The sequence below is a fragment of the Herpailurus yagouaroundi genome, unplaced genomic scaffold, assembly GCF_014898765.1.
Source record: "Herpailurus yagouaroundi ecotype Mexico unplaced genomic scaffold, PumYag 213, whole genome shotgun sequence".
In the NCBI taxonomy this organism is placed as follows: Eukaryota; Metazoa; Chordata; class Mammalia; order Carnivora; family Felidae; genus Herpailurus; species Herpailurus yagouaroundi.
Window position 1 is genome coordinate 4,886,560 of NW_024412444.1, and position 18,749 is coordinate 4,905,308.

Consider the following 18,749-nt stretch of genomic DNA (forward strand, 5'->3'; position numbering starts at 1 on the left):
CATAATTGTTTATGCTCAGATACCTCCTGAGAATCTGATTCTGGGGAAAGCCGATCTCAGACGTTGTCCCTCAGTTACTGAGACATCATACCCCTAAACCAAAGTATGGTAAGACATGTTCACAATAAGTTTTTCTACGGCCATCCAGAGGGCTTATTTTTAAAAGGGAATGGCTCAGGGGCACCTAGGTGGCTCAGTCGGTGAAGCATCTGACTTCAGCTCAGGTCATGAAGTCACAGTTCGTGGGTTCAAGCCCCGCGTCGGGCTCTGTGCTGACAGCTCAGATCCTGGGACCTGCCTTGGATTCTGTGTCTCCCTCGCTGTCTGCCCCTCCCCCCCACTCTGTCTTTCACTCTCAAAAAATAAATAAAACATTACAAATTAAAAAAATAAATAAATAAAAGGGAATGTGTCAGAAATTATAAGATAAATTCAGAGGAGAGTGCTCCGTATATTTGCTCGTGGAAATGTGAATTGACATATTACAAGAGGAAGTCGCTGCGGCTGAAAATTGCCCTCTACCAAGTCCGGCAGTGCCTGGCAGAGAGCAGCTCCTCTTGGTGCAGATGGCCAGAGCCGCTGGAGCCCGGGCGGAGGGCAGGGTGTTGGAGGGAGCCAGGCAGCATGGCCTTGGCTCTGAGCACATACCAGCCTCGTACCCAGCTGGCCCTGTCACAGTCTTGCCCTGTAGCTTCCGTGTTTATTAGGAAACCATTCTTCCTTTCTCACAGAGCTAGAAATCTTGCTTCCAGACACGGCGAGTGTCAGGGTTCATGCCTGGGTCCTTCGTTCAGCCTGAGTGTTCACCAAAACAGGGGGAAAGCAAAGCATCGTGGCTCCGGGGACAGAGTTAAGGAGCCAGTCAGGACACGCTGGTGTCTGGCTATGGAGGCAGGAAGACACAGGAATTTCCAGGGGAAGAGAATGAGGGCGAACGGAGGGACTTGACTGCACCCACTTAGGTGGTGCCATCCTTTGAATTTCACATCTGTGCCTGAGCTCTGGGACCGGCAGCCGCTCATCCGGTTTGGTCACGGTCATGGCTGCAGACAGCCATGGGGGAAGGAGGGCTTCTTGAGCACCCTCACCCTCATCACGGCCTTCGTGCTTGCTTTTCTCCACCTGCAGAACTCTCCTCCTGGGTTCTCTCGGAGTTGCCTCACATTCTGTCTTCTGAGCCCCGCTCAGATGTCACTTGAGCGGGGAGGCCCGTCCTGACCCATCCTCAACCCCTCTCTTCCTCACGCCCCCGTTTGTTTCCATCATGACACTTACTGCAATCTACACGTGGCGGGTTTACCTCTTTGTTCACCTGCCTGTTGTCTGTCTGCCTCCCTGGACCCTAAGCTCCGTGAGGTTAAAGCTATTACATGTCTTCAAAGCTGCTCTGTGCCCAGTATCTTCGTACTGTGCCCTGCGTACTGCAGACCTCATTCCCTGTGGTCTGCTTGCCTGGTGGGAAGGTTGGATGGACGGACTGATACGGATGTATGAACGGACAGATGGCGGGCAGGATGTGTGGGAAAAAAAGAAGGAAGATTTCGCCACGCTGCCTACAACGAGGTGCTACAAAGATCACTCTTCTTGGAGTCAGATGACTTAGGTTCTAATCTGTCGAACTTCAGTGAAGTCATGGGTGAGTTTACAGCCTTGATTTTTGGTTCTGGTCAGTGGATTAAAAGGCTAACTCGACAGGACTGCTGAGAATGAGCAAATGAGATAAACGATACAAAAAAATGATACGAGAGGTGCCTCGGTGGCTCTGTCGGTTGAGTGACCAACTTCAGCTCCGATCGTGATCTCACGGTTCCTGGGTTTGAGCCCCACGTCAGGCTCTGTGCTGACAGCACAGACCTGCTTGGGATTCTCTCTCCCTCTCTCTCTGCCCCTCCCCTGCCCTCATGCACGCATGTACACTTTGCCCCTCTCAAAAATAAATTAACATTAAAAATTTTTAAAAATAATATGAACATTTTACATCCTCTGTAAATGTGAGCAATGATGCTAGTGGTGGAAATGATGCTAGGGGTGCAGCCACTGTGTTCACCCTTTCCTGGCATCCTCCGGTCGCAAAGCACATGTCAGAGTGGAGAGGCAGGAGCCCAGCCCCTGGCGGTCAGAACTCTCCTTTGGGGGTAGTTTACCTCCTGGAATATCCTCACTTCAGCAGGCCATCCACCACGTATGGATCTCTTGCCTGCCTTCATTTCCGCCATTCTGACCCTCCATGTGTGTTGCCTGAAGGATGGAGAAGGTGGGAACAGAAACCCCACGTGCAGGTTATATCATTGTGTGGTCACTGCGGGGCAATAGCTGGCGTTCTGTGTCACAGCTCAGCTTTGACAGTCTGCTTTACTCGCCACATGATTAGCTCAACCGTACCTTCGGGCAGGCAGACCCCACCTGCGGTTCTTACTGACTTACTTGAAGCACAGCATGGCAGCGCCTTTTCTGCTGATACCCACTGTCTCTTTACTGGTCGACTTCGGGAGGGTAAAAACTCTCTTCTCCCGACATGCTTACTTACCTCCCAGCAACACCCAAGAGAGGCGTCCCCACGGGACAGTGAGCTCAGAACAACGTTTACCTCATTTTAGGCTCGTGCTTTGCATGCGTGTGAGAAGCTGATGCTGTCATGGGAAACTTGAAGAAATTGGGCAACCGAGCAGACTGAGAAAGTCGAGCTCCTGCCCAGCTCCTCCTGAGTCCGTCCTGCCCAGGGTGGGTCCCCCAGGTGGTTTTGAAGCGATGGAAGTTGCCGCAGCATTGAGAGTATGTGACTGATGTACAAAGACTCAATTCAGAGCCAAGGCTTAGTGGTTTTAAATTACCCATGCCCCATCTCTCCCCACTTGCACAGAAAATTGAAAGTCGATAGCTGTTGAAATCTGGTTTTCAGATGTTTTTTATCTGACGGACCTAACTTAACTCTGTGATGCCCATAAATACATATGCAGTTCCCACGTTGCTGGCATCTTCCATGCTGCGTAAATAAGTTCTCTAATCCTGTTACAGGGCACCGCTCAGAACAAACCCACTTATCTGGATTGAATAATGCTCTTCTGTTTGCTGAGAGGATTGTGTGTTCTGGCTCATGCCTTGTCATTCCAGGCCAGTCTTGTCTCTTGGTACTCGCTGATGGCGGACACAGAGAATAAAATCTGGTCTCCAGTTTCTTAACACGAAAGAAAAAGACGACCAACAGCTGTTTCTGTTTAACAGTGATTATCCCTGGGATTGTGAGTGTTTTGAAATATTTTTCTTCTTGCTTATCTGCAATTCCTGATTCTTTTCTACATCAACTGTGTGTTACTTTTTTTTTTTTTTTAAGGATAAGGAAGCAGTGACTTTATAATAAGGAGAAAAAGGGTTCCCCTTTTCCTCTTATTAAGAATAAAAAGAGTTTGTTTGTTTGTTTGTTTGTTTGTTTGTTTTTGCCTACAGTGAGCTGGAGTCATGGGAGAATAGACACAGCGAGGACACGTTCGTTCTGTAGCAAAAAGCTATGGAAGACTTTGGGTTATTTTATCCCTTTTGTCTTTAACAAAAGTGTATTCTCCCACAGCTGATCTCGGCTGCCTGAGGCATTGCCAACATTACCACATATCCAGTGTTCGTGTTCCTCATCAGTCATTTACCGTGTGTTGGGGCTTTGTTGCCCTTTAAGCAGTCTGCCCTTGTATCCTTTGCTTGAAAATGACCTGGACCTGATCTGGCCACGAACTTGGGGCCCGTATGGGACAGATGGTGGGGCTGAAGTGAGACACCCCTCTGGTGGCTCATGTGGTGGTGCCTGTCCAGCACCCTTTTACACGCAAGCCCCACCCCCCCCAAGGGTGCCCAGCCGAGTGCCAGGTGGGCTCAGTGATGTCAGAGTCTAAGACACGGCAGTCGGGAGGGATCAGCATAGGTTCCCTGGAGCAGTTTTAAAAATGGACGTTGCCCAGGGCTCCTGAGACCTGTTTTACCAGGATGTTGGTAAAACACACACCCTGACCCTGGCGTTCCCTTCTAACTGGAGGCCAGCGACAGAGAGTGTCCTCCAAGCGTGCATCTGGGACGCTGGCAGAAATGCTCTCCTGGGCTCTGGTCTCAGATCTCTCAGATCTGGGTCTCTGGGTGACCCCACTCCTCTGTAAGCATCTCCGTGTCATGTCTTGGCAACCAGATTTACAGTTTCCCATGAGTAGAACAATTATTGATAGACAGAGTTTCACGATTAGGAATTGTTTGTCTTTTGAAAGCCATGAGGAGCTTGGTTTTTTTTTTTTTTTTGTCTTTCCATCATCTATTAAAATATTGAGCAGCTCCTTCACATCTTGCTAAGTGCTGGGAATGACCTTGAGCCATCAAGGGATGTATGGTGGTTTCCAAACTTGTGTCTTTGGACCCTTGGGACCTTAGGACCAAAATGCCTGGAGTGTGGAAAGCAGGTTGAGCTTGAGAGAGGTCTGCCTCCTTCCCTCACATCACCTTGGGCAACTCTGTTTTCACATAGGAGTTCTTCCGTGAAAATTATTTTCCTCTCATTAAAAAAAAGGGAGGGGGAGGGGGAAGGAGAGAAAGATTTTTTTTTTTTCTTAAAGGTCTTAATGATGTTTACAGTGACATCGGAATCTAGAATCCTGCCATTTAGGACGTGAACTTGTCAGAATCACATTCTAAAGGAGGATCCCTTTTTGCCTTCATCTTATCACCTCTCACACAAAGCAAGACATTGTGGTTCCAGGGTTCAGTGTTGTAAATAACCTGTCAACATTTCCAAGATGAGACATCCACCCCCCCCCCCCCCCCGCAACACGCACACACACCCAGGCCATTTATAATGAATCCTTCCACGGCACCACCGCATGGTATGTAAGTTAATTAGCATAAATTAGTTACTCTTCAAATGCTGTGGTCATGGGCGCAGATGACAAGAATACTTTGAGATAGTTAAAAAGAGAGCCTCCACCTGGCCACCAGTATTGTGTGCAAAAGCAGATCGTGGCTCCTGAATGTGGAGGCAAATGCATTAATAGCTGCAACTTTTGGGTAGGGGGTTGCAGGGGATTTTGCTGGGCAGAGGGAGGGAAGGAAGGGGAATGCGGGATCACTGCTCCCGGGATCCTGCCTTCTTCCTTGGAAACCTGTCATTCACAAACCCAATTATGTGCAGGTAGAGTGTCAGCTCTGACAGAATGAAACCAATGTGTGCTTTATATGGTTGGGTTTTTTATTTTTTTTTTTAATGAAATCCTGCTATACTAGCAGGTTCTATTTTCATAAATGTCTTTTTTTTTTTTTAAGCCAAATCATTTATTTCCCCCACACACTCCTGAAAAGCTTTAATCAGTGTGTCGAAAGAGAGAGCTGTTGGGTGTTGCTGTGTACATTTTGCCAAGAGGGGGAGAGAGACCTGAGGATCAAGAGAAATCCTCATGGCCTATTTCTGACCCTCCGCTCCTGTCTGAGCATCTGAGCCTTGGATTCCCTATTTGTAAACAGGGGTTATTCAATTAGTCTTTCCAAAGGCTGTCATGGCATCCCTCAAAGATGGAAAATTCTTTGCAAATAAAAATGCCTTGCCACAGGAGTGCCTGTTAATTATAAATGAGAAGTAGAAGGGAGGCAGCTAGCAGGGAAAATACATGAGATCCTCATGGTTTCTGTTTACCATTTTTGTTTTCCTTCCTCTTTGATTTTGATTTTTCTGAATGTGTTTGTTATTCGAGGGCACAAAGGTACTTGTGGTTGGGATCAGGCATGGCTTCTATAGTTAATTGTTTGGGTTCAAGGGTCACATAGATCCTACTCTGAGTCTCTGTTCTGCTCACCATTTAGAATTTACTTTGAACATATTGCTTGATCTCTCTGGGCCTTTGTTTTCTTCTCTAGAAAGTGGGGATGATAATTTCTTTGTTGGAGGAATGGCGTGTTAATCTGGATTTCTGGGTGTAAGGTATAAGTTAGGCAAATGCTGTGCATTCTGCACATGTATGCACCTTCCCTAATTCTGATCACCTTCATGCTGCTTCACCTTTCTTGTATTCCCATAGCACTTAGCATCGCACATGATAGGGGCTTGGATAGTTGTTGACTAAATAGACCTTTAGCTCTCTGTCCTCACTCTGTTCTGTTGATCGTTCTACTCTGTGAGATTCATTCTGGATCTGGTTCTGTAATTCCGTGTTTTGTTTTCTTCTTTTCTTTTTTCTTTTCCTGGGGCTTGCGTTCATTGGGTTATGTCCATCAGACATTAAATATTGTGCTCTTCCTTGCACCGCTGGATACATGACTTGCTCTGATAAATATTCTGGAGACTGAATTTGGTAGAAATTCCTCTACATCTTGTTTTTAAAGTATGGCCTTCTAGTATAAACTGTTAGTCACCAAAGAGCTTCCTAAATTTGCTTAAGCCCACTGATTTTTTTTTTCTTTAAGTCATTAACTGGTATAAAAATATTTGGAGGGAAAAATCGCTGACCACTTCCTGACACCCTTGACTTCTTTACAGTAGCCGGTTAATTAAAGAGTTACTTAAAATGGGCTCTGACTATTTTTAAAAGTAGCAGCCAGGGTTTGGAAGGAACCTCTTTGAGTTTCGAGATGCAAACCAGATCCAAGTGTACATTCTGTCTGTGTATATTTTCAGTCAGATGAAGAGCAGGAGGTGGGAGAATCTGACAAGCCTGACTTGGCTGAACTAAACTGATTTTGTTTCTTGAGTACATTTTGGTGTCAAAATTCAAGCAAAAGACGTTAATAGAGTAAGGACAAAAACCAACCGATCATCTTAATAGATGGAAAAAAGCAGTTGACAAAACCCAACACCCTTTTGTGATTAAAAAAAAAAAGCACCCAAAAAACTGGTGTAGAACGAGTCTTCTTCAACTTGAGAAGCGGCATCTGCAAAAAACCCACAGCTCAATACTACTTGATGGTGAAAGATGGGTTGCTTTTCCTTTAGATCAAGACAAAGATGTCCGCCCTTACCACTTCTGTGGACCAGTGTACTGCAGGTTCTAGCCACAGCAGTAAGGCAAGACAAAGATATAAAAGGTATCAGATTGGAAAAGAAAGAATAAAACTATCTCTCTTTGCAGATGACATGATCTCATATGTAGGAAATCCTAAGAAAATACACACACGTACACACACACCATGCTCTTCAAACTACAAAAAATGAGGGGTGCTTGGGTGGCTCAGTCGGTTAAGCGTCCGACTTCGGCTCAGGTCGTGATCTTGTGGTCTGTGAGTTTGAGCCCCTCATCGGGCTCTGTGCTGACAGCTCAGAGCCCGGAGCCTGTTTCAGATTCTGTGTCTCCCTCTCTCTCTGACCCTCCCCCGTTCAAGCTCTGTCTCTCTCTGTCTCAAAAGTAAATAAACATTAAAAAAAATGTTTTAAAAAATGAGTTCAACAAGATTGTATGGTGCAAGATGAATTGACAAGTACCATTGGTGTTTCTATCTACTAACAATCTCAAAATGAAAGTAAGCAAACCGTTCCATTTACAATAGCACCAAACAGAATAAAATACTTAAGGATAAGCTTTACAAAAAATGTGCAGGACTTGTAACTAAAAAGCAAAAAATAGCATTGAAAAAAATTAAAATAGGCTGGAATAAATAGAAAGACATATTTTGTTCATGGGTTAGATCTCATATTTTCAAGATAGCAGTATTCTCCAAGTTGATCTCTAGACTCATTGCAATTTCTATTGAAATCCTAGCTGGATTTGTTTTTGCACAAAATGGCGGGATAATCCTAAAATTCATATTTCATGATGCAAATGTCAGGGACCCAGGAGAGCCAACACAGTTTTTTGAAAGAAGGACCAAGTTGGCGGATTATATTCACAATTTCAAAACCTACTGCAGAACTACAGCAATCGAGACAGAGTAATGCTGACATAAAGTACATAGGTCAGTGGAATAGAATTGAAAGTCCAGAAATAAACCCTTATATCTATGATCAATTGCTTTTTTGACCAGACAATCCAATGGAGAAAGAATGGACTTTTTAACAAATGGTGCTGGGACAGTTGAATAGCCACACAACTATGAAGTTGGACTCCTACCTCACGCCATGCATGAAAATTAACTCATAATGGCCCATAGACCCAAATACAAGAGCCAAAGCCATAAAACTGCTCGATGAAAATATAGGAGTAAATCCTTATGACTTTGAGTCACACAGTGGTTTCTTAGGTATGATACCAAAAGCACAAGCAACAGCAGAAAAAGAAATAAATGGGAGTTCCTCGTAATAAGAAATGTGTGCATCAGTGGGCATCATCACGAAAGTGAGGACCACCCACAGAGTGTGAGAATATTTCTCCAAATCCTATTTCTGATAAAGGACTTGTATTCAGAAATATATCTAAAGAATGGTTATAATTCAGCAATAAACAGAAAATAACAGTTTTTAAAATGGGCTAAAAGTTTAAACGTTCTCCAAAGTAGATTTATAATAAGCGCGTAAAAAGATGCTCAATATCATTAGCTATTAAGAAAATACAAACCAAAACCACAATAAGATGCCACTCCACACCCACTGGGATGGCACCAACAGAAAGATAATAGCGTGTGTGGCAAGGAGGTGGAGAAAATAAAGCGCTCATTCGTTCTTGGTGGGAATGGACGATGGCACTGATATTTTTAAAGAACAGTTTGACAGTTCCTCAAAATGTTACATGTAAAGTTACCATATCACCTAGTAATTCTGCTGGATATATACCCCAGAGAATTGAAAACATATTTTCACACAAAAATACTTGTATATAAACATTTAGAGCAGTGTTATTCACGAAAGTAAAAAAGTGGAAAGAGCCAAAATGTCCAACTGATGAATGAGTAAACAGAGTGTAACGTATCCACACTATGGAATATTATAATACAATAAAAGGGAAGGAAAGACTGGTACATGCTACAACATGGATTCACCTTGAACATCTCATGCTGTGTGAAAGAAGCCAGTTTCAAAAGACTATGTATTGCATGACTCCATTTGTGTGGGATCTCCAGGATAGGCAAAGCCCTGGAGATAGAAAATAGATTAGTGGTTGTCAGGGACAGGAGGGAAGGGAATGTGGAAAGTCACTACTCATGTGCCCTGGGTTTCTTTGGGGATAGTGAAAATGATCTGACATTAAATCGTGGTGATGGTTTCACAAAGCTATGAATATACTAAAAGCCAATGATTTGTACACTTTAAAATGGTGAACTTCATGGTAGGGGAATTAGATCTGAAGAAAGCTATTGTCAAAAAAAATTAGGCGCATGTGGGGATTAGGATTCTGGGCTCTCTCATTGCCTGGATATGATGTTACCGAAACTAATCATAAAGATCTGAGTACCACATAGAACGGCTTATTTTCTTAAAATTTTATTCCTCCCATTTTTTCCCCTCTTTTTTATCATTGGAAGCTAGAAATGCTTTTGTGTTGCCGATATCAACCTTTTTACTGCTTCATCATTTTTGTAAGCATGGAAAAGAATAGAGGGTAACCTTAAAAGAGAAATCTTCAACTTTGGGGCCAGATTTTTATCTTCGGCTGCTACCTTTTCACATAATTCACATGCATGATCCTCTTATACTGCATATTAAAAAAAAACTATAGAGATTTGTGTTTCTGATGAGAGTTTCAAACCCATGGGGATATTTAGTACAGGTGACAATGTCTTTCCCATGAGATCTTGGGGCCAGATTTATTTCGTGGGAAAAACGTATTTTCGCTCTTTTTCTTCAAGAAAAATCTCACCTGCAGTTCTTTCTATAACCGCTTCCATTTTCCAAGCTTCTCGGAAGCTTTTATAAAAATGGTGTGTTGTCGGGGCGCCTGGGTGGCGCAGTCAGTTAAGCGTCCGACTTCAGCCAGGTCACGATCTCGCGGTCCGTGAGTTCGAGCCCCGCGTCAGGCTCTGGGCTGATGGCTCAGAGCCTGGAGCCTGTTTCCGATTCTGTGTCTCCCTCTCTCTCTGCCCCTCCCCCGTTCATGCTCTGTCTCTCTCTGTCCCAAAAATAAATAAACGTTGAAAAAAAAATAAATTAAAAAAAAATGGTGTGTTGTCAATATTTGTTACATCCACAGGTGATATTTCTGGTCAGCATATGTATTATGTCTACTTAATTACTACTACAGGCAAGCAAATTTGCAGCCGTCCATGTCCAGTGCTCTGTCTAGTAAAAGATACTTTGGCATGGCTTTTGGGATATTGATTTAGAAGAACAGTTGAAGTCCACGTTTGAACATTGTCATCCTGCTTACCTGGCTGCCTCTGACCTTCCATGACGTTTCCACATGTGTACCGCCACACCTTTTCCAAAGACAGGCGTGCTGTGGAATGCTGCTTTAGAGGCTCTTGCCAAGAGCCAGTTGCCAAGGAATGTGTTTATGGTTTGGGATCCAAGGGCTGGTGACTCGCAGCCAGTTGAAAATGGTTTCTTTTGCCTTCCTCCTCACCTACCGCCTTTGCTGCTTACAGGAAGATCTGCTTGCACTGCAAGTGCCCTCAGGAGGAGCACATGGTGACAGTGATGCCCCTAGAGATGGAGAAGACTGTCAGCAAACTCATGTTTGACTTCCAGAGGAACTCGACCTCAGACGACGACTCAGGCTGCGCCTTGGAGGAGTATGCCTGGATCCCACCAGGGCTGAAGCCTGAACAGGTACCATTCTTGATTGGGCGGTGGGGCGGGGGAGGGGGTGGGAGGGGGCAGTTGTGGTTTGGGCCGCCTGTCCTTCCTCGTTCCAGTTCAGAGGGAAGAGTTAACTTTGCTGATTCAGAGAAGTGGTTGGGGCTCCATGGGTTGAACGGCTTCGGGGGCCCCGGTGGGAACTGAGTCCTGCGTGGGCCACTGTTCATTCATTCTGGATTGCCATTGTTAACTGTCAACAGAAGACTGACTAGAAACTTCTCAGGAACAGTGGCTTTAAAACATGAGAGAAGGAAACTTGATTTTTGAAGGGTGGAAGGGATTTCTACATTGGCCATGAATCTCTAAGATTCTTTGTTAAAGGAGAGGGAGGAAATAGGGATTTGCCTTATTCTTCCCAGTGATATATGCTGTGTTTAAATACTAAGTTTGGCCTTGCTCTGCAAAGAAAGACATTGGCATTTCCTGAAATATTTGGCACTTCCTACAGGCTGTAAATATTATTGGCTTGATTAGATGAACTCTGTTTCTCTCTGTTTCACTGTGTTTTTCTCAGGGATGTACAGCCTCTGCTTTGTATTTCTATAGTTGACATTTTCTCTTCCACAGACTCATGTTGGCTTAGAAGTCCCCTCTTTTTAGCTGGATACTTTGATGAGCTCTGAGCGGTGTACCCCTCTTTTTCCCTCTGACACAGAAAATTCTTCCCCTAGTGATCTTCTCTATGCCTAACAGAATGTTTTCAAGCTTAAAATACCCCTAAAATGTGAAGTCAGGAAATCTCGCGCGATAACGCTTCTGGAAAAAGTTCTTTATGATTAAGAAAGACCCAAGAATTCCCAAGTGACTCCCGAGTTAGACACGGATAACATCTCTTTGATGAGCCATTTCTCATTGTCTTCTAATATATGAGGTCACAAATTGGCACCCGAAGTCAAGCACACTGGCAGGATTGGCTCAGCTAGCAAAGTTTTCTTTAAAATTTTGCATTAGTGACTAATCCTTAAAAATGAGGAGTTTTAATGTAAAAGTTCATAGTTGTATCTTAAAGAATTGAGGATCTGGCATCTCATCCCTGCAAGGATCGGTGCCGGCCACGGAGCTGGATGCTGGCCCTTCTTTTTAGACAGTTGGATCTCTCCGGATCGCCCAGTCCATTTCAGCCTTTGATGTTACCTTCCCAAGCCCTACAGGCGCTTCGTTTTTGTGATCTCTGTCCTAATTCTTACTAGGAAGAAAATGTTTTAGAACAGCAACATTCACAGAAAATGATCTCCATGAGATTTTAAGGGAGTTCTGTGCTGAGATATTAGCAGGAAGAAATAAAACCATTGTCTCTCAGCTTACAGGCTAAGGTTCTATCTTTATTTTCTTCTGCTTCAGTGAAGATTGTGTTATTAAAGAGTAGGCTTCAGAAAAATGAGAGTATTTGATTGAGTTTGTCTGAAAAGTCAAATGAGGTGGTGGGTGACTGAGAATCTTTGACATCATCGCCCTGCTGCCAGTGTTTGAGCAGTGAATTTTCACACCTCGATACATCTGTGAGCTTGTTTCATTTTCTTGCTAACCTCATTTCCAGCAACTTCTAAGAGACCCATCTCTCTTTTGTTCGCATTGCTCTCTGCGAAATTGGGCCCTGAAATTCTGAAGTTAAGCTATTTTGGGTTCCCTGCTTAGGTAGACTCTTCTCTAAGACCATGAAACATCATTCTATGATTTTCAGATGTGGAGAAAATTTTCTGTAGGACCAAGAAAACAGGTGGTTGTGGAAACTGGAGTCTTGGTTCAATTCGCCAATTCTGAAGTGAGCGCTTACAGTATTTTTGGAGGCCGCTTGTCTCATCCAAAAGGAACGTTATAGGGAAACAAAGAACCACTTTCTTTGATTTGTTTTGCAAGAAAACAATTAATGCTCTTCAACAAATGGGTTGAATTATGTCCAGTGACAGGATATTCCCATCTCTTATATAACTCTCCTGTTCCTTGGATGGTCTCCTCTATTCCCTGAACTTAGTCAAACCTATGTGACACAGAGAGTTAGAAAGGGCATTTGTTCTCCAGAGAGTGAGAGATTATCTCTTCAGACTCTTTGATCGACTGTATATTTGCCTAATAAAATACGAGTCTATATTTAAAGGTGTTTGAAGGGATCATGTTGGACGAAAGAAATGGAATCAAATTTTAAAATTATGATATCGTTCAGGCGTGTGGGGGCTCAGTTGGTTAAGCACATGACTCTTGAGTTCAGCTCACATCGTGATCTCATGGTTGTAGGATCAAGCCCCGTGTCAGGCTCTATGCTGACAGCATGGAGCCCACTTGGGATTCTCTCTCCTTCTCCATCTGCCTCCCCCCGCCAAAAAAAAATAATAATAAAAATAAAAATGAAGATAAAATTATGAGATTTTAATATCTATTATGGAACTTTTTATACATTTAAAGGTTTTTTTAAAAAAGCTCTAATGTTCTAAGAATGTTCTAAGATTAAAAAAATTGGGGACCCTGAATACCTTTCACTGAAAATGCTGATGTTTAATATCATGTTAGTCGTCTCTGATTTGAGAAAACTCCTTTTTTTACCAAGAGAAATTACAGTGAACATTAAATGCTCTGGGCTGCAGGCAAAATACTAAAGACTAGTTAGGGTTAAGAGTAATGTGCTTTCATTTCTGTGAGAACCTTTCATTTTACTCCCTGATCACGGGGTTGGTAGTATACCTTCAGGTGATACTCTTTATTATTCTATTGCTTCTGAGAAATGCCTTCAATTATATGTAATGCACATGAAAGTCACCTCCCATTTAGAGAGGTGTTTTTGAATATGGGCATTTATTTTCATAAAAATCTCCTCGCTGAGGAGCACCTGGGTGGCTCAGTCAGCTTGAGTGTCCAACTCTTGATTTCAGCTCAGGTCGCGATCCCAGGATTGTGGGGTCAAGCCCCACATCGGGCTGTGCGCCAAGTGTGGAGCCTGCTTGAGATTCTCTCTCTCCCGCCCCCTCTACCCCTCCCCCCCGCCCGCTCTCTCACTCTGTCTCTCAAAAATAAATAACACATTTTTTTTTAATCTTAAAAAAAATCTCCTAGCTTCAAAACCCAACCTTCTTAAAGTAGTTTGAGAAGTGGTACATATGACCGATGATGCCAGAAAGGAAGGGCGTTCATGTTTGTGACTTTTAAGGATTTTTAGTCACTGGGGCCGCTCACACTCCTCTCCCACCCGTTCGCTTCAAACAAGGTGTGTCCTGTCATCCGGAGAGCCCTCTGCGACCTAACCTGCCCTGATTGACCATCTGTGCTCGTTTCCAGTTTGTCTTCATGCTCGCTAGCATGTGCCCCATCTCCTAGAGCTGTGGGGGTGATAAATTTATAGTGGGTGATACTTCAGGAAGAATTTGGAAAAATATTTAGGACGCCGTAAGAACTGTAGATGGTGAGCAGGGGTTCTCTACCGGAGCCCTATTGGAATTTGGGGCTGGGTAATTTTTTGCTGTTAGGACTGCCCCTTTCAGTGTAGGATTACTCGCAGCTTCCTTGGCCTCTCCCCATTAGATCCCAGTAGCATAAGCCACCCACTCCCCAAGACCTTGGGATGACCAAAGCTGCCTCCAGACAGTGCCCAGTGACCCTGGGGGTTCACTCAAGTGGGGTTGAGAAACACTGGATGAAGGTGACGTTAAAACCTAAAGGGTCAGTCGGCAAAATTTTGGCTCAGTCGAGGCATAAAAGGCTGACCCAGATCAGCAGTTCCTTGAGTGCCTACCATGTTCTAGTTCCAGTGGCATAGCTGCTCCCTCCTAACAGGGTCAGGTATTTGGCAGAGTGAAAAAGGGGGGAACCTTTGCTGCTTGAGCAGAGGCCGTGCTTTCCAAACAAACAGACCCTGCTATCCTCAGTGAGTCAAAACAAGGATTGGAGTGGGGTGAGGACCAGGGAGTGGCACATGGGCCACCTTTTATTCTCCAAAACAGAAATCGAGTTCTCCTTTGATATAGGGAAAACTGGCTCGTTGAAAAAAAAAAAAGAAAGAAAGAAAGAAAAGGAAGTATGAGATACCTAAGGAAGTGGATCAAAATCACCCGTAATTCCACCAGTAAGGAGTATTGTTTTGCAACCTTTATAATAGGCGTGCAGCAAGTATCTTCGTAAAAGGAGTACTTTCTCTTTTGTTTCGGACAAAAAAATGTGATGATGCCGTCCATTTACCCTGACTTTCGTTTCACTTCATCTCCTGTGAACATTTTTCGGGATCTGTACATTTAGATCCAGGTTATCCTTTGGAAGAGTTGTTTGGTCCTCCCTGGGAGTTTCCAGCGTGGAAACCTAGTGGTACCACCCACCACTAGGGGGAGCATTTGGAAATGGATGTTTAGAAGGGGGTACTTAACGGTCAAAATAATTCCACTAGCGTTAAAATGGGTAGCAGCTTGGGACGCTGAGCATCCGGAAAATCGCCCGATGTTTCTACAAAGACAAAGCAAGTCGGAGTGCCAAGAGTGCCACTGTTGAGCACCCTGAGCTGACGGTTTCTTTTTGAAGGGTGCCTTGTTGGCAGCTCTCCGCTGCATTAAATAAGGTGGGGGCAGCCGTCGACCCTGTGCATTTGCCTTTTCCTCTCCTGAAGAACAATTCTGAGAGGTGGAGTGGTCACACGTAAGCCTTTTTAAGGCTTTTGACTTGTTGTGGGAAACTGCCCTCCAGAAAGGTTATAACTGGTAAGTCCTCTGGGTACACAGTCTTCGCCGGGCACGTGTGGATGTGTTTTTTCTGTTCTTTCTGCTCAGTGCTCCATGCAAGCCTGAAGACGCCCTCAGGTTGCTTCTCCTGAGTGAATTCCTCTTTCTCGATGTTTTGGATACTCCAGCATCTGTAGACGGTAGACACTTCTCAAATATGAACGTCCCTAATCCTTGGCTTCCAAACGTTAGTAATATTCCCTTGGCCTTAAACTGTGTCTTTGCGCCTAAAGAGCGGTGATTGGGTCATTCGTCCAGAAGTCTCAACTTGCGCATCACGTGACCACAGGAAGGCGGCAGATACCAGGAGTCAGCGTCCAGCGTTCGGCTTTCATAATTCTGCCCCGTGTGGCAAGTCAGATCATCCAGTGCTGCCTACAGGAGGGGGTGAACTAGTTGGTTTCGAGCCCCGTGAAAGTGTGGAGTATCTCTCTTGGAGGTACATGAAAGTCTTTGTTTGGCTTTTCATTTAGTGACCGTTGCTCATCCATCAGGTATCAGATTAAATGCGTTTCCTGAAGGCGCGTCTCTGACCACCGCCTACACCCGCTGTGAGATTGGGTCCTCAGTTACATGCTGGGTAGCAGTCCCTGCAACTTCCCTTATTAGCACGTTTTCAAATGTAATTAAATACCTGTGTGATGATCTGCTTGGTGTTGGCCTCCTTCACTCTGCTCTAAGACCCGAGAGGGCAGGGGTCTTGTCTGGTTCGTTCTTCACGAATCCCCCAGCGCCTAGCACAGTGCCTGACCCGTGGCAGCCAGCCAGCAGATACTTGTTAAGAGACAGGCAGATGACCCAGATGCTTGGCAGAAGCAGAAACGTTCAGGATTGCATCACACGGAAAAGACAGAAGTCATCAAAATGTTTTGTTTTTTTTCTAACATGAAGGATTATTCTGTATCAGGTTTTCCTGCTCCTTGTGTTTCTCTTAAAGGTATGTGTTCTAAGCAGATTCCCCTAACCATTTCGGTGGCTTCAGGGTTTTCTCAGCTTACGGGGGACGGGAGACTGGTGTGCTTTAGCCCACACGTGCATGAAAGCTGCTGACTCTAAGACCCGGGCCTGGAGCATGGTAGCAGGAGCCTAGGGTCTGGCAGGGAATCATTTGCATCTCAGTCCAAATGTGGGGAGCCCTTTGGGAGCCACAGGGCGAGGAGGAAGAAGCAGCATGGTCCAGCAGGAAGAACCTCACCTCTGCAGTCGGGCACATCTGGCCCCTCCTCCAGACCTTTCTGACCGAGAAAGGTACTCACTTTCCAAGAGTGTTGGTTTTCTCATGATGATGATGATGATGATGACAGTGGAGAAAATCCTCAGCGCTTGTTACGTGCCCACCACCGTTTTTAACTTTGCTTGCATTACCCTATTTAATTCTCGAACCAGCCTTACCGGATCCTTGTCACTCCTGTCTCTGTGTCAGAGGTGAACAAAGCAGGGCTCAGATTTAACAACGTGCCCCCGGCCACACAGCCGAGCAGCAGAGACCAATTCGGTCTCCACCAACCCACCTGGGAGTTGGTGTTCCTAGACGGATAGGCCCCAGGACCCCAAATGAAGAAGCGTGTGCACACAGAAGGTGCTCGCTGAAATGGTTGTCACCTTACTGCCCTTCCTGTGCAGCTATCGTGTCACCGATAACTGTTGCCCCGAACTGAGCAGGCAGCAAGAGGGGGAAAGGAACAATTGCTTGTCCGGGACAGAGGAAGGTTGGGTGAGGGTGGAGGACGGTTAACAGGAGTCCCACGTTCCTCCTCAGCCTTCTCCAAAGCTTTCAGTCAAATCATTTCGAATTCTGCCGAGACAGAGGCCTTTCTGTTCCCAACGTCGCCTGCTGTGTGAGTGTCATAAAGGTGCAACATCTTTCCTTCTTTCAACATTTTTTCATTGAGGCAGAGTGTGAGGCGGGGAGGGGCCTCCACCCTCCGCTGAGACAGAGGGAGACACAGAATCCGAAGCGGGCTCCAGGCTCCAAGCTGTCATCACAGAGCCCGACGCGGGGCTCAAACTCATGAGCTCTGAGATCATAACCTGAGCCAAAGTCGGATGCTTAACCGACTGAGCTACCCAGGTGCCCCTTTTTTCTTTTTTTTTTTTTTTAAAATTTTTTTTTCTTTTTGAGAGAGAGAGACAGAGTGAGAGCAGGGGAGGAAGAGAGAGAGAGAGAGACACGGAATCCGAAGCAGGCTCCAGGCTCCGAGCTGCCGGCACAGAGCCTGATGCGGGGCTCGAACACACAAACCTGTAAGATCGGGACCTGAGCCGAAGTCGGACGCTCAACCGACTGAGCCACCCAGACTCCCCAAGGTGCAACATCTTTCTAATGAAGTTCTGGCTCCACTGAGTCAGAGCTACTTGGACAGGGGCTCAGACGGGGCCACCTGACTGAGTTCTCCCGTGCCCCAAGCAGGTTTCAGAGCTGTCTGCTGAAGAGATGAGCTCCCCCACCCACCTTCCTTGGTGCCTGAAATCTGCAACATCACCGTCACTGGGCCTAGGAGGAGTGAGTCCATAGGCCGCTCATAGGCCGTTTGTGCTGCCCCTCAGGGGATCAGCAAGTCAGCGGGGGGCATCACTTGGCTCTGGCCTCTCTTTATTTGCCGCTTAGAGCTTCTTTCGCACCCATCTTTGATGGGTGGGCTTCTTGGCGGTGCTCCCCTGGACTGTGTTCCCCCTGAGGGGTTAAGGAGAGAATCAGAGACTATGCTGGAGAGTTTTTCATGCATCCATTCACTTATTCAGCAGATACTCGTGTGTACCTACTATGCTTCAGGCGCTGTCCGAGGCACTGAGGATAAAACTATAAACACGATAATTAAGGTTTCTGCTAGATCGTAGTTGTAAGGGGGTGGGTGTTGGAGACCTAAATTAGAAAAGTTTTCAATTAGCAATAATCGCGCCTCGGATAAACCTCATTGGCTACGATACTGCCACTGCGCAAAGCTTGGAGACCTAAATTAGAAAGCAAATAGATGTTCCAGATACGTGCAAAAAGAACAATCATTTTAATAACAGTGCTGTAAGCATTTAGTGGACTCATGTTTACATGTGTTGGCTGTTGTGCTAGGTGCTTTACTCGTTGTGTCTCATGTAATCCATACCATGAAGACAATACAGCAGCTTCTGTGATAATGGATGTGGACTGGCATGTTGGGCAGACCGGCTGATCTAGATTGATTGGTCAGGGGCAGCCTCTCGGACCGGCGGTCTTTGAACTGTTGCGGAATGACCTGAAGAAGCCAGCCATGCAAAGATCTGGCTTGTTGAAGATGTTAAAGTGTCCATTTCGTGAAGCTCAGAAGGGAAATGAAGTCAGTACCAACTTTGTATTTGCATCAAGAATTGGGCAGGGCGGGGGGGGGGGGGGGGGGGGG

The 18,749-nt window shown here is 45.3% G+C and overlaps 1 protein-coding gene and 1 pseudogene across 4 annotated transcripts in view; one reads left to right on the forward strand and one right to left on the reverse strand.

The window, feature by feature from the left end:
* PRICKLE2 (prickle planar cell polarity protein 2) overlaps window positions 1-18,749 on the forward strand; it is a 332,250-nt gene that overhangs the window by 227,076 nt on the left and 86,425 nt on the right. For all 4 annotated transcript variants that reach the window (XM_040454532.1, XM_040454537.1, XM_040454535.1 and 1 more), the window contains one exon: window positions 10,468-10,651. In XM_040454532.1, coding sequence (XP_040310466.1) covers window positions 10,468-10,651 — 184 coding nt within the window. The remainder of the gene's footprint in view (window positions 1-10,467; window positions 10,652-18,749) is intronic.
* On the reverse strand, window positions 18,169-18,320 carry LOC121016917 (uncharacterized; annotated as a pseudogene).